This window comes from Patiria miniata, unplaced genomic scaffold, assembly GCF_015706575.1.
Source record: "Patiria miniata isolate m_02_andy unplaced genomic scaffold, ASM1570657v1 HiC_scaffold_9, whole genome shotgun sequence".
NCBI lineage: Eukaryota > Metazoa > Echinodermata > Asteroidea > Valvatida > Asterinidae > Patiria > Patiria miniata.
This window is the reverse complement of record NW_024037076.1, coordinates 24,227,320-24,241,461: the sequence shown is the minus strand read 5'-3', so window position 1 is coordinate 24,241,461 and position 14,142 is coordinate 24,227,320. Positions and strand designations below refer to the sequence as shown.

At 38.7% G+C, this 14,142-nt stretch overlaps 1 protein-coding gene across 1 annotated transcript; it reads left to right on the top strand.

The window, feature by feature from the left end:
* Positions 1–11,861: 11,861 nt before the first annotated feature.
* On the top strand, positions 11,862–13,553 carry LOC119719953. The gene is made up of 3 exons (XM_038189439.1): positions 11,862–11,963; positions 12,468–12,635; positions 13,192–13,553. Exons 1-3 carry the CDS (start codon positions 11,862–11,864, stop codon positions 13,387–13,389), a joined length of 468 nt encoding a protein of 155 aa, XP_038045367.1. The 3' UTR covers positions 13,390–13,553.
* Positions 13,554–14,142: the final 589 nt, after the last annotated feature.

The following is a 14,142-nucleotide window of genomic DNA, read 5'->3' as shown; positions in this document are numbered from 1 at the left end:
TATATCGTCAGGTATGTGTAATACATGGAAATGAAACTGACGTCATGATGACGTCATCATAAGGGTTTTTATTGATTGCTAATTTTTTGTTAATTTATAACACCAAATTCACTTCTTCACATCCCAATATTTTCGGACCTATACACATGTATGTACATCTGACATGGATGAAGGTCCTATATGACAGATGTCAAAAAAATAAAATTGTCGAAACAGCTATGTGTTTGTCCACAAACACATTTCTAGTTTATTGGGGGGCATAATTATTAAAGAGGTTTGCTGGATAATTTACCAAACCAGATTGACGCAGCCCTCAAACCACAAGACATCTACAGAAGACAGTCTATAGTTGACGTTCGTCACCAATGACGACAGAAGGAGAAACAGTAGGAAACATGAATCGAAGATGTTTATGGTAAAAAAAATCGCAAGCGTCACCAAATCAACACATAGAAAACATTTCAAAGAATCTTGAGACAACTAAACCCGATCCAGAACCCTAACAAATACAATCTTCTGAACGCGGAAATGAAATCGATCTACGGTTGTTGAAACAGAATCATAAAAAAAGACGTTCTTTCCTATATTGCTTGTAATATCCCACTTTTTGTCAACATTTTGTTGCGATACTGAAACCGATGACTCTTCGCTTGGACAGTGCATCTCCACCTCTCTCTCCTCCCCGGATTTTTTTTTTTTAATTAACAATATCCAAAATAATGAACAAAATTACACAAATCTTGTTGTTTATTCGTAGTGTTTCCGTCATAGGTTTTCCCGGCCAATTTCAGCGCGTTTCTGGTCATAAACACGATTCGTGAAGTGGTTTCGTTTCCCGATTATGAAACTACTCGTAATTCCATTTTACCTGTTTCAAAAAATGTTTGTTTTTCATCGAAACAACGCGAATGATTCTTTTTATTTGAGCGGGTAGGGGAGTGGTTGGGGAGGGGTGCACATCCCATCGTTATGCCGGATTCCTTTGATTTGCCTTACCTGAATTATATCTGAGTACGATTTTAATGACTGACCTATATGCATGAAAGACGGCATGATGTTTATGAAATCTTTCGAGATGTGTGTTCCACACAATAAACATCATATCACTTCCTGCAAGGAGCTACCCACATATTTCATCCCAAAGTTGTTACAGTGAAATCACTTTTGAGTCTGTTCCTTTAAGTGTTAGATCTCCGGGTGGTTTAGAGGGTTTAATGTCTGGATCAGCCCTTAACTGACAAAAATATAGATTCGTTAATAAGCATCGTATATAGGTGGTTATAGTGATCTGGTGCAAACTTTCACGTTGCTATTTTTTCCGCTTGTTTAGAGTTCAGATTCATTGAGCTATAACTTTCCCCGATGCATAGTCACCTCACAATATTGTTGGTATGCTAAGAGGTGTGCATAAAGTATAACACGGCAATCACATAATAATGAAATTGAAACATTATAACTTCGTATCACTTCCTGCCATGAACTACTCAGCGTTTTGTGTGTGTAAATCATGAAATTATTTTCCGATTGCGTTGCATGAACACCCATTTTTACCATAAAGGATTTCCAAATTAAAAACCCCTGTTCTTGGTTAAAATATGATAGCCTTGTATTATTGCAACCGAATTGTGTGAGTTTACGTCATAATTTGAGACTTTGGTGACCATAAAGCCTTTATCAATATCCGTTTTTATTGTGTTGTGTTTTCATCCTAAAATATCATTCTCTATGAGATCGTCAGCCCAGTTTAGTCGATGAGTTGAATCCCCGATGAGGTTTTTTTTGTCGAAACCAAACACCCACGCCAAGCATGATTGCTAGATGCCATTATTATCTGCACGAAAACAAAACAAATATATCATTTGGTTTTAACATTCATATATATCTGTGTTCTTATTGAATGATGAATACTGGAAAACAATGTTCATGCTTTTTTTTTTACGTGACGTGTGTAATAAATTGAATTGAATTGAATTGAATTGTCGTCCAAGTTTCATCTCTCACTCAGGAAAATAGAACAAATGCAAAAGCCGCTCTCGAAATCAGGACTATTTTACATTGTTTATTGTTTCATCTCTCACTCAGGAAAATAGAACAAATGCAAAAGCCGCTCTCGTAATCAGGACTATTTTACATTGTTTATTGTATCTTTTATTTTATTTTATTTATTTATTACTTCTGGTAATAAAACCAAGGATTCCCCAAATAGCGCCCTAGGCACTGTAAGCTCGAAAGCCCGAAGAAACATGTAGGAAGAAGTGAATGAGTAGAAATTACAGTTGTAGAGATGGGAGGAAAAGCCCAGGAGAATATTCTGGGAAAAAAACCCTCAGAATCAGGAAGGGACTAAAAACCAAATCCGCATATTGGCCGCATATTAGTGGTAAGGCCACCAAAAGATAGATGGAAGTATAGATGAACCGACAACCACAACCACTTCGCTTGACTCGACCTTATTTTGCACTTCTAATGTGTCAAAGATATGAAATGAAATGATGGCGTACTGCCTAGCTGTTCTGGGTTTACGCATCGAAAATCCATTTTTAATTTTTGTTTGACAAACGTTTCGCAGGGGAGGGATTAACGTTTTAAAAATGAAGCTAAATTCCTTTTCTGAAAGCCAAATAGCCTGGGGTTACTTTCTTATATACATGTACATGTATAACAAACAATAAAAAACAAAACGGCGAATTCAGGGGATCTCAAATGAATAATCATCATAGTCTGGTGATTAATTGACGAGTTTTGTGATAGCAGGGTTCAGCTATATCGGGAAGTGTGGTTATTGTTTGCTGGAATCGTATGACAAATACCCGAAATTCGTGTGGTTTTTCCAATTTCAATAGTCAGAAGCACGGGGACCTGAGGCTATTAAGCACAAAACAAGAAGAATACAAATTGGGAACATTTTGCAACCGTCATGGATGAAAACAGGTTCACGGTGGTACCGCAACAAAAATAGCACTTCAAAAATATCAAAATGTTTTTCTGTTACTTACTGTCCGGTGATTATCATGTGATTATGAACTGTAGTTTAGAGGGCCAGAAAAGTATTCATGAAATCTTCGACTCACACCTGAGTGTCGGTCATTTTCAGTGCATTTGCAGTCTATAGACCTTATGCACGAGGACGCCATTTCGGACGTGTTCCCTGAATCTATTATATAAATTGTCAACTGTTGAATGGGATGGTGCCAGACGCTATTTTGCGTTCCAAGCCTCACTTTCGATTTTGTGGCTTGAAACCTTAGGGTATGTTTAATCCGTTTTAATGTTTTCCATCAGAGCGGACTTGTATTAAATTGCAATGAACCTTTATTTCAATGCTTTCATTTTCTACTCTCAAATTCCAAAAATCAAGAATTTACCTCGCTTTCAATGTAAAATGGCCGACATGTGAATGAGGTGGCTGTTTCTGGTTTTTACGCAAATAAACATTTTCATTTTCATTAGGATCAACGATATCGTCTTAGGTAGAAATCCCGAGGTTGCATTGCTTTGCTTTGGCACTAAAATATTTCCAAATTGATGGTTTCTGCTATTCACTGGAGGTGTTTTCATGGAACTAGTTTACGTATAAAGGGTCGAATTTAGCGCCGTTACGAGGTCATCCTATAAGATTACACTGCCCGGTCCCCGGCAGTCGATCAGCCAGTCATACAAACGACGAGTCAGTCAAAGATGACACTCAGCTGGTCCTCTTTCTTCGAAGGCATCTTCGAAGATCGATTACAGATTTACTAATGAGTAGGGGCTTAATTTAAAGACAATTTATGAATCATCAATGTCATGTGCAAATGAAATGCTGGTATGGACTGCTAACACGGTAAACAGTTCTCAGTAGTCCAGGGTCCACTTTTATTTTGGCATAAAAGGTAAGTTTCCTGCCCTGGATAAAAACCAATGCGGAAATGTGGTGGTCAGCTCACCGCATGCAGACAGATGTGCTCAAAATTTGATTGGTCATGCTATATAGTACCTCTCGTTACACCTCATGCACGTATAGTCTGGTATCGGCACTGATGACGTATCAGTTGAGCCGAACCTGGAAAGAAAACGACGGGATTTCCCTTTCAAAGTACATCGCACTGTATGCTAACCACGCGCGTCTCTGTGATTCCGAGTTTGTAGAACAAGTTCATTTCAGCTTTCATTGATGTTGCTTGTGTAATTGTCAACGGGTGCATACTCATTTTCCCCAATACCTATGTTCCCCAACCCTAACCCTAACCATAATCATCTAACCCTAAGCCTTACCCTAACTCTAAGGATTTGGGGAACATAGATATTGGGGAACATCGGGTAGACCCCGTTTTCAAGTCACATCGATTCATGAGATTTAATTTTTTAAGTGGGTTGTTGGGTGCAGGGTGCATGTTCAATGACTTTTGAAATCGGCGGCCTCACTGTCTTTTCTTGGTAAAACTCAGTGGGAAATGTGGGAAGTATGGCGGAACTATTGACAACTATGACTCGTCGTGAACTATTGTGGGTGGTTTGTTTTGACAGTACGCACTAGCCAACGAAATCGAGATATTATCACATCCGTTGGTCTACCGTACCTGGCTTAAGATGTTACCCATAAATTATACCCACACGTTCTTGTAAAACAAATAGTGGAAATATTAATGAGCTTGCGTTTCCTCAAATCAATGAGCCACATGTAAGCATATAGCTCCATGGTGTGAGCAATACCGTGCTGGGAATCCCCTCGGAAAAATACTTCCTCATTCTGGTCGAGTAACACCGTTGGTGGCGTTGTTTACCTACGGACTTGGCTATATATCTTGTGTACATTCGCTTCATGCGGAGTTGCCGGTGACTCCTTGCTTATTCGCTCTCTCTGTGTAATACATCGTGAACTTACCATATATATTATTTTTAACGTCCTCTTAAATGGAAATTGTTTATTGGCTTTTAACCCTTACCCCGAGGGTTGTGCAAAATAATATTTAAATTGGAGAATTGAGGATTGTTCGGGTTGATAAATGAGGCGAAAAAGGACGACCGCTAATCCGTTTACGTCACAAGGTATTTTTGGTAATCGCAGTCACGATTTGGGTACATTCTGTGCGCAAGAGGACCAAACCGGTCTATAAGCCCCGCCCATTATGGTTTTGACCAATCGTATGCCTAAGTTATGTGCTCACTGCACTTAGTCCAACGCACGTGCACGCCAGTATGCCATGCGCAGCTTGAACATGCTGCGTACGCACGTGTTGTTTCACACCGTACGTGCGCGCAGTGGGCGGAGCCTAAGTAATTGGTACTTTGACATCATTGATCGGAACCTTTTGTTGACGCTAGTTCATAGATGAACACAATCCGTCCAATGACAGATCAAATGGGTCACCGGCGCCCATGGATCAGACAGTTATTCCCTGATCTAAATAAAGAGGGCGCCGTGTAGGTACTTGAATTAAATGTTTGCCAGTTAACCACTTGTTCACCCGTTTATGTCAAGGAATACCAGCAGTGGCGTAAATCTATGCCAGCGAGTGAGGATAGGGGATGACCAAAATCCAAAAATTAACCACCCGTAAAAATTCGAAAAGCGGGGGGAGGAGGGGGAGTGGGCTGGGGGTTGGAAAGGACATACCGGTGTACATCTTATGTACAATCGCCCACTACGCGCCTTTATAACCTTACAACAAAAACGGCGCATTTTCAGCTTTTGTACTTTTTATCCGGGGATATGTACCCCCAACCCCCGGATGTACCCCCTCAGCACGGTATTAACCGCCCTCCATTGACAGCGATGTTCGCAGTCAAGTTCATCGTGAGATGAAAGACTGAAGCGCATCAAACTTGTTGTCAAAATGGCACCTTTTTGCCTGTACGGTTTCAAGTCTTGTACAGGCCATGCACCAGGCATTCCAATGTCAAAGAATTGCACTAATTAACTTAGAGGAAATATGCAACCAGTATTTTTGTTAAAGCTTCCCGAACTGTCTAAGAACTGGAGCACTCCACTCCAGATTGAAACCCATTATGGTTTATAGCTTAAGTTACAGCGCCTGTAACTTGAACTTTTGAACTTCCTGTTTGAGACGAATGACGTCAGGGTAACGCGTCATTACCTTTGCAGATGGACTGCCTTATCTGAACTCGTTTCTTTTTCTATTTTCACTTTCGAGTTTCTCAGTTCTGATGTGTTGACTTCACAATGACCCTTATAGAAACTGACTATTGAGAACATTATAGTCTTGTCTCTGCGATTTTCTTTAGGTATCTTGTTTCCTTTGCATTAGTATTTCAAACAAAAAGAAACGAAAGAACACAAGTGGACACCAGAAAGACTATCCAGTGACATCACTAGATCCATGAGCCTTTATTCAAATCTCGGCTTAATCTCTAGCTTCGGCGCTTACTTGTCCCAATCTGAATTATAAAATTGTAAACTCGTAACAATGGTTATTTTTCAATGGCCTCGATAATACACAAAGTATTTGTACAAACTGCGTTTACGATCAACCAGTTGGAAATCCCCTTTCAAGTTATTACGTTTCGATCAATGTGTCTACACAGCGAGCACGAGAATTGAACAGTGCGCCCTCTATTACGATAATGAGCAAATCCGCAAAGCTTGTCCAAACAACGTCTTTTGGTACCTAGCGTCATGATTCCTGAGACAATCTTAGTGTGATTTCTTCCTTAAGTGCCAGAAAGCGTTTAGCTACAGTTTGCTCAAAGCCGTTTTTCGTTATCCGATGTGAGTTTTAAATAAAATCGGATCGTTAGACATGGGCGGTAGAAGTTTGTCAACTTCAAGCCCGACGTCCACAAACCGAGGGCGCCCGATAATGCAGATCGAGCTCGACGAAGAACTATGGCCTACGTCTATAAGTTCGCCTTACTGTTATCGGCCGCACACAATTCGACAACGGGACACTAATAAGTCGAATTCTCTGGACCAGCCTTTTATTACGTAAAAAGACTTTATGCAATTAAATTTATTTTTCCCGATGTGAACTGTTCATGTTGTAAATGCGTTATTTACAGTAAATTCCTTCATTCTTTCACTTCGTTAGATACCTCTTTAAAACGAAATCTTGACTTTTTCTCAGACTCAATGAAGAGAAAGTGTACATTAACATTCTTCGTATGACGTCTGATTATCAGTGCATTGTTTTCATTTTCGATCGCAGGAAATAAGGCAACGCCTGAGCCCGAGTGAGAAACAGGTAGCTCACGGTGGTAATAAGGGGCGAGTACTTAGTTTACGCTGTTATCATGGCTAGATACACTGCATCATTTTCTGGACCATGATTTGCAGCTGATTTCAGGGTTGATGTTAGCCTCAAATGATTGCAAGACTACGGGCACGCAGCAGGTATTGTCTAGAACCTTCGTCCTTCGTCCGAATACATCATAACAGACACTCACAATTTCAATAAATATGAGCCTTGTTTGCGTAAAAGAATGCACTTTAGGATGCTGAAATAAGGGTATGTGTGGTTTGTTTAAACGAATAAAAAAATAACCTTGGTTGTCATCGGCTAAATATAAGATGGAATGTCAAGATATCCTCTTTCGCTCCCATTTTTGCGTCTACAACACCTGGATGACTTTAATTTAAACAATTATTCCTCTTTTCCAACTGGTCACTGGTATGAGAAGGACTTTTAGTCTAGTAGTGCAATTATTTTGGGCACTGTCCGTCTCGCAAAATTGTTTCATCATAGATGACCCAATCAACTTAAACAAATAATATCAAAATTGGTCGGACTTGCGCATCCGATACCAAAGTGAAGTCAAGCCAACTATCGCAAGATTCCGCTCGCGATAAACCGCTGGACCAAGAATTTCCAAACAGTTCTGATATCAAGTAGAATATTGGAAAAAAAAAGTTTCAGTTTCTGTCAATACTTGAGAGATTCGATGCCCACAAATTCGAAAAGAAAAGTAAATATTTCTCCGTTGCTCTTTTTTTCCTTTTAATAGAGATCACCACTCTAAAACCAACGTGCCAAAATCTCCAAAAAGTCATTGGTCTTTAGCTAAGGAATTTAATATTATATCAAGGTAGGTAAATAAGCCAAAACCTGATATGAACAAAATTACGACAAAGGCCCGTCATTCATTGTCTATACACCAGGTTAGTGACACTACATAAATGTTTTAAAAGTGTTTGCACACCTGTACCACCTTTCAAATTGCGCAATGCACGAAGTTACGTTCACGTTATGGGTAAGTACTCTCGAAATGAAAGGAACGTCGAAACAACGCGGAACCGAAAGCAAGTTTGGAAATGAAGTGTTTTTGTCGGACATTTTCTTTTAATTCGGGACCTTTATTTTCATTGGTTAAATGTGGGAAAAAATACCTCAGGTGCTCACTCGAAAGGACTAGAAACGGAAGCAAAACCAATTGAGTTGAACGTTGGCATGATCACATCGACAGGCACACATAACAAAAATATCTGTTCTGTAAGAATGCGTACAGTTTCTTTATGCAAAATAGGAAAAAAGACCTGGCTTTTTTTTCGGTTCACAAAATTGAGATAAAAACCAATGGATGAACAATCAATGGTGCCTCCGTCGATTTTGTCCAAGATATACTTCATTAACCCCGTAGAACAAAGTGGGTGATTTATCCACTGTTTACGCCCATTAAATCATCCAACTTATAGACATGAGAATGTTTAAATTTACCATCAAATTGATCGGCTCTCATTAGGGGAAGAAACTAGCTTCTTTTAAACACTAATATCGGACTAATATCTCTGGATACTCATGTTCATTCACATTGATGGAGTCAGGTTCTGCAACCTTAATTCTTGCGAAAGAGGTACATTTTATATACTGTAAACTGACCTACGAGTCAGGAACAAATTCTTAAGTTTTGAAAACATTGAAATTATTAGTCATTAATTAGAATGGACGGGTGTTACTCAGCGATTAATACCGTGGGAAAAAAATGAAAGATAATAATTCAAAAAACAGACTGATTCTTTTAAAATGATGGTATATTGCGAAACGTAAGTGTTTTAAAATCAGGGCGGATCCGCTTGCAACACCATCTCGTAGGTTTAAAGACGTCACCCTCTCTTCCAAATGGCAAATATTTAAAAAGAATCCAAGTCCAATTGCGTGTAATAATATTCAAGGCCATGGTTTTGTATCACTTTTCTTTATGTTGCTCAGGCATTTTGGTCTTAGTTTTTATATAGTTAAGGCGGTCTTCTCAAATCGATATGCAACTTTTCATAACCGACGAGAACCGGATGTGTTAACAGCCCAACATAAACAAACAAAACAACAAGAATAACTGTGCGACAGCAAAGTGAACTAACTGGATTTTTATATGTTTATAGAACGCATTCGTTCCAATTTGACGGCATTTAGGTAAATTAATTGAGCAATATGAATTATTTAAAGTGTACTTCAGGCCTTTTTGTCACAGGTGTTTGTCGATCAAGTAACCATATCCGGTACATCTTTTTATAATTGTTTTGTAAGGGTTAGGGCCGGCCGCTTCTAAAAAACAAGTGATGTCAATTGGAAGTCTACCTGTCCATTTCAAACGTTTGCACTATTGCAAAACCTCAGATGTAAGGTCATTCATCGCACACAAAAAACCACTGTTCAAACGGTTCACACCTGCACAAACGCGAATAAAAGCTGAAACGTGGCCATTTGTTGCCGTGATTTGAGAAAGGTGTACTGTACAATAGTTGCCCATAAAGCATGGCATACCAGAAATATTGCATGGAAATTGTGAATCCTGATTTCACGTACGCGTTGTACAGCAAGGACCACCTTTGGACTGGGACAGTGCCGAAAATACGTCACTGATGAATATGCATGCTGAACAACAATGGGCTTCATTGTTGGCGCTCTTGGATATTCATCGATCTATTGTGTTCCATGCGCAGCTATTATCCAAACAGATTACAGAAGAGCTGCGGTTTGGGTTTCCCCAGATGTCATTCATCTGCCCGAGGTACATTGTGCATGATGTACCGGTGCAGGTATAGGTTTACCTTTTGTACCAAAGGGGTTCCCCAGGCCCCATAAAGTATGAGTCATCCCGCTGAATCTCAACAAAAGTTTGTTCAGATGTCAACATCACCGCTAACACCGATATTCGCAGCGGAAGTTATGAAACACAAAAATCGGCTCGCGCGTCCTGTAATGTATTTTTGTTCTTCGCCATAAACACGATTTCTTATTGATTTGTCTTCTTTTTCTGTTCTAATTTTAAGCGGAATACCAAATGGAGTTAAAAATAAGTTGCTCTGCTCGATCGGCCGCCGAAGAGTATATAACGGAGATGGATTCTCTGGATTTTATTAACGATCGTAAACCAACTATCAAACACCACGACAACTTCGTTCCAATTATACGAACAAACCGAAGAAACAATGGCTCTTTCCGTTCGACTTCTGCTCACGTTCATCGCTTCTGGTAAGTTAATTTTTGTTTCTTGAGCTCATTTTTAAAATAGCTAATCGAATTAAATTGCGCACACACACAAACCAAGCATTTTTCTTTTGCTTTTGAGAATTTGGCGATTTGATATAGCAAAGTATGCTGGTGCCGAATTCCGTACGGCGTTAATAGTTTATAACTTCCTGAAATTTAGGCGCAATGATGAAAAAAACATTTAATAGGCGTATAGTGACTCAAATATAGCAACTTTCTTTTATGTTTCTCATATAATAATATTGTCGAGTTTTAAGTTGGTGAACGCTCCTCTTATACTAAGACTAGAAGCCAAAAATGATGCATGTAAAAGGTGCTAACCTTGCGGTGATTTTAATGGCTTGGTAGTCCGGTACCCAAAACAACTTCGGATAATGTGCTTGTTACTAATATTTCATATTTGAACACATAAGTTTATATTTAACTGTCTCAAGAATGAAGTAAATTGTAAATCGTCCATTTTTGCCCAAACAGTTATCGCTGTGAGTTCTGCAGCACCTACGGCTGTGAGTGTGACGTCATCATCAGACGCAGCTACTCCAAGCCCATTGGCTGAAGTGTTGCAGACATACACCGCCATCTTCAGTGAAATGGACGAGCTGAGAAGAGTTCAAAAAGCCGCCTATGACGATTACGTACGTATTTTCTGAGTTCCATTTTTCTATGATAGGTTTAAGTTCTCGTTAAGTTATCCTCACTGATGCCGAAATTCAAGCGTTCATTTTCATTTTCCAGTCCAGAAATTCTGAAAAGCGACGGAATTACGCCCTCCATTTTCACAGTTCCTTATCACAGTACTCCTTAGACTAGAGACTGTTTAAAATTATTGAACAAAAATGAAGAAACAAATGCAATCCTGCATAATTTGTTTTCAAATTGCTTAAAAAGTTCTACCGATAAAATAACTAGACTTCTTAAAACAGACTAAATTGCGAATGAAGAAAAATCATTGAAAATTGATCACAAGCTGTTGCGTAAACGGATACAGCAATGTTGCGGTCCGAATTCTCTATATGATAAGAGTTCGTGTGGTTTTTGTTGACTTGGAGTTGGATAAGTAGCCGTAATGCCACACCCGGGGGTTGCAAAATAAATCCCTCCGATTCAGTCGGCCCAGATAAGTTTGCGAAACATTGCACAATCTGCCAGCCCTCCTGTAAACGCACCTGTAACACACAGCACAATATTGAACAGTGACGTCTCTTTTGTGTCGAGAGCATTGACCGTGACACTATTATTATTGACAAAAATCGACACACATAATATTGGTTTACTATTGTTTGCACTATGGACCCCACTGGAGGAGTGACATTGTATTGAGTGCTATAGTTTCAGTACATGTAACGGTACCACCACAGCGTGATGGTATAGTTCAATAATCGGAACTACGGAAAAAAGACTAATGTGAGTTGAAATGTTTTTGTCCTATTGCAGAAAATGGATCGTTTTGGCGACTCAGATATCCATGTTCCTTCCCTGAACATCGCTGGAATGCCCGATTGGAGTGGATTGACAGCCTCCGACAGATTTGCCATGAATGTACGTATAGTTCAATTGCATTTTTGTATAATCTCGCCTTCTTCTATATCCGTATGACGGGATGGCTCTCGTCTCTCGTGACAATTTAGTTCAATCAATCTTTTGTTGATTTCAAGAACTATGCGTCCATAGTGTTCTGACACAATAAATAGAGATATTTAGAATTTATGCATGTAAAGAAGAGTCATACTCATGCCGTGCTACCCAGATAAAATAGCTCTGAAACAAATATCTGCGATTTCATTACGCTTCTTTCCAATTCTCCGGCCTCCATGTACGCTTCGCACAATTTTAACGAAGTCTTGATAGGCCTATGCACATTGCCAAAAGTGTGTTCAACAAAGGATTTATTTCTGAAACGATCGAGCCGCATGCGTCTTTCAAACATGGTCATTAATAACTGATTCAGTTCCTTCTTCCCATAAATCATAATTTTTCGCCTTTGTAGAAAATAATAATAATAAAAAACAAAACTCTTTTAAAGTTTATCTTTTTACTTGACAGGAGAGCGCCCTCTTGCAGCTCCATCGGTCCAACTTGAAAGCCTTTAAAGACTTGATGTTCTTGGTGAAGCTAGATGAGGATCTGTCCAACAGCCCGAAAGACTTCGGAGCAAACTTCAGCATCATCAGTGCTCGCTTGGTCCGTGTGGTTGCGATGATCGAGGCAGTGGTATGTACGATTTTTTGTGTTTGTTTGATTGTTTATAACTATTTTTCTACGTTTCGGAAATGATTTAGGAAGCCCCGCAGTAAACTTCTTCATACCCCTATTCCTTCTCAAGAACGCAATTACCGATTTTCTGGAAATTTGGTATGCGTGCTGTACATGTATGCAAAAGTTCACTCTTACTAATCGACAACAAAAGCGATTTGCAATTGTGAAAAAAAAACACTCTCCGCCTCTCCCAAACTTTACGGCATCTATAATATTGTTAAAAAGTTAAATTAAATTTAAGATTATTTTGGGTTGTAACCCGCGCAGGTGTGAATCAATGACATTTCGGCGTTCTCTCTTTGTTTGTTGGGGTGTTGGGTGTTTGTTTAGATATTATATCCATTTCAAAATGGATTTGAATTACAAATTGTCATTGATTGTCGTACGCATTGGCTCAACATCACAAAAGTCCGTTAAAATGTTTGATGGCCACATAACTATGTTGATAACACTGCAGGAAAAGTTTGCACTCCGAGTAAATCCTCAATATTTTTTTTTTATTATTTCACAGATGGGGTATCAGGGTTACTTCCAAGATGGCTTCCCAGCGCCCTCTACGGTCAGCATGACACCGACTGACAATGAAATGGTGCGCAACATCCGGGACCTCTACGTGCTCCAAGAATTGTACTCGTACCTGTCTGTTGCACATTACGATCTGTACCTTTGGTACGGTAGGCACTCGTACGATATGTTGACCTCACATTAGGAGTATCCTTCCAGCCAGATGGACGACCGCTTGGCGGTTTGAATGGCTAAAATAATGTCTGCTATGTATTCACACACAAAAAATATAGATTTATTAATCAGGCTACTAAGTAAATAGTAGCAAATTATTTGAATTGTAGTGATAACTATTTGTGCTTATATATATTTGTGCTTATTTATATATATCAGGCCACATTAATTTTAAGATTTATATATATTTTTGTTACCTAAAGTAATACAGTTTGGTATAGAGGATTATGTTCTATTTATTTTATTACAAATGAGGAATTCTATGAAATTCTTGCAAAATGTAAAGGCTCTGTGAGCTGGAATATATTTATTATTATTTTTATTTATTATTATTTTTATTTTTTTACATATACTGCGAGTTGTTGAGTATTCAAGAATATATTATATATATTCACAGTTGCAGGATATTCCACGTTATATATACATGCGTGTATATTGCTGGTGTTATCCTTCACAAATACCTAATCTTCTTAGCGGAAGAAACGAAAAGCGCATATTGTGCGAACCAAAAAAACGAGTTTTATTATACTGAATTGTTTTCTCTTAAATTATTAGAGTTTAAAAAGTTTATGTTATGTTATTTAAGCTTTGGTAATTGTTACTATATTTATTACGGATTTCATTTATATTTAAATTTAAACTTTATGTATCCATTTGCGAATATACACAATTTGTCGTGAACGCTTTGTATCTTGGCAAATTGCTTTGACAATACCAGTTTTTG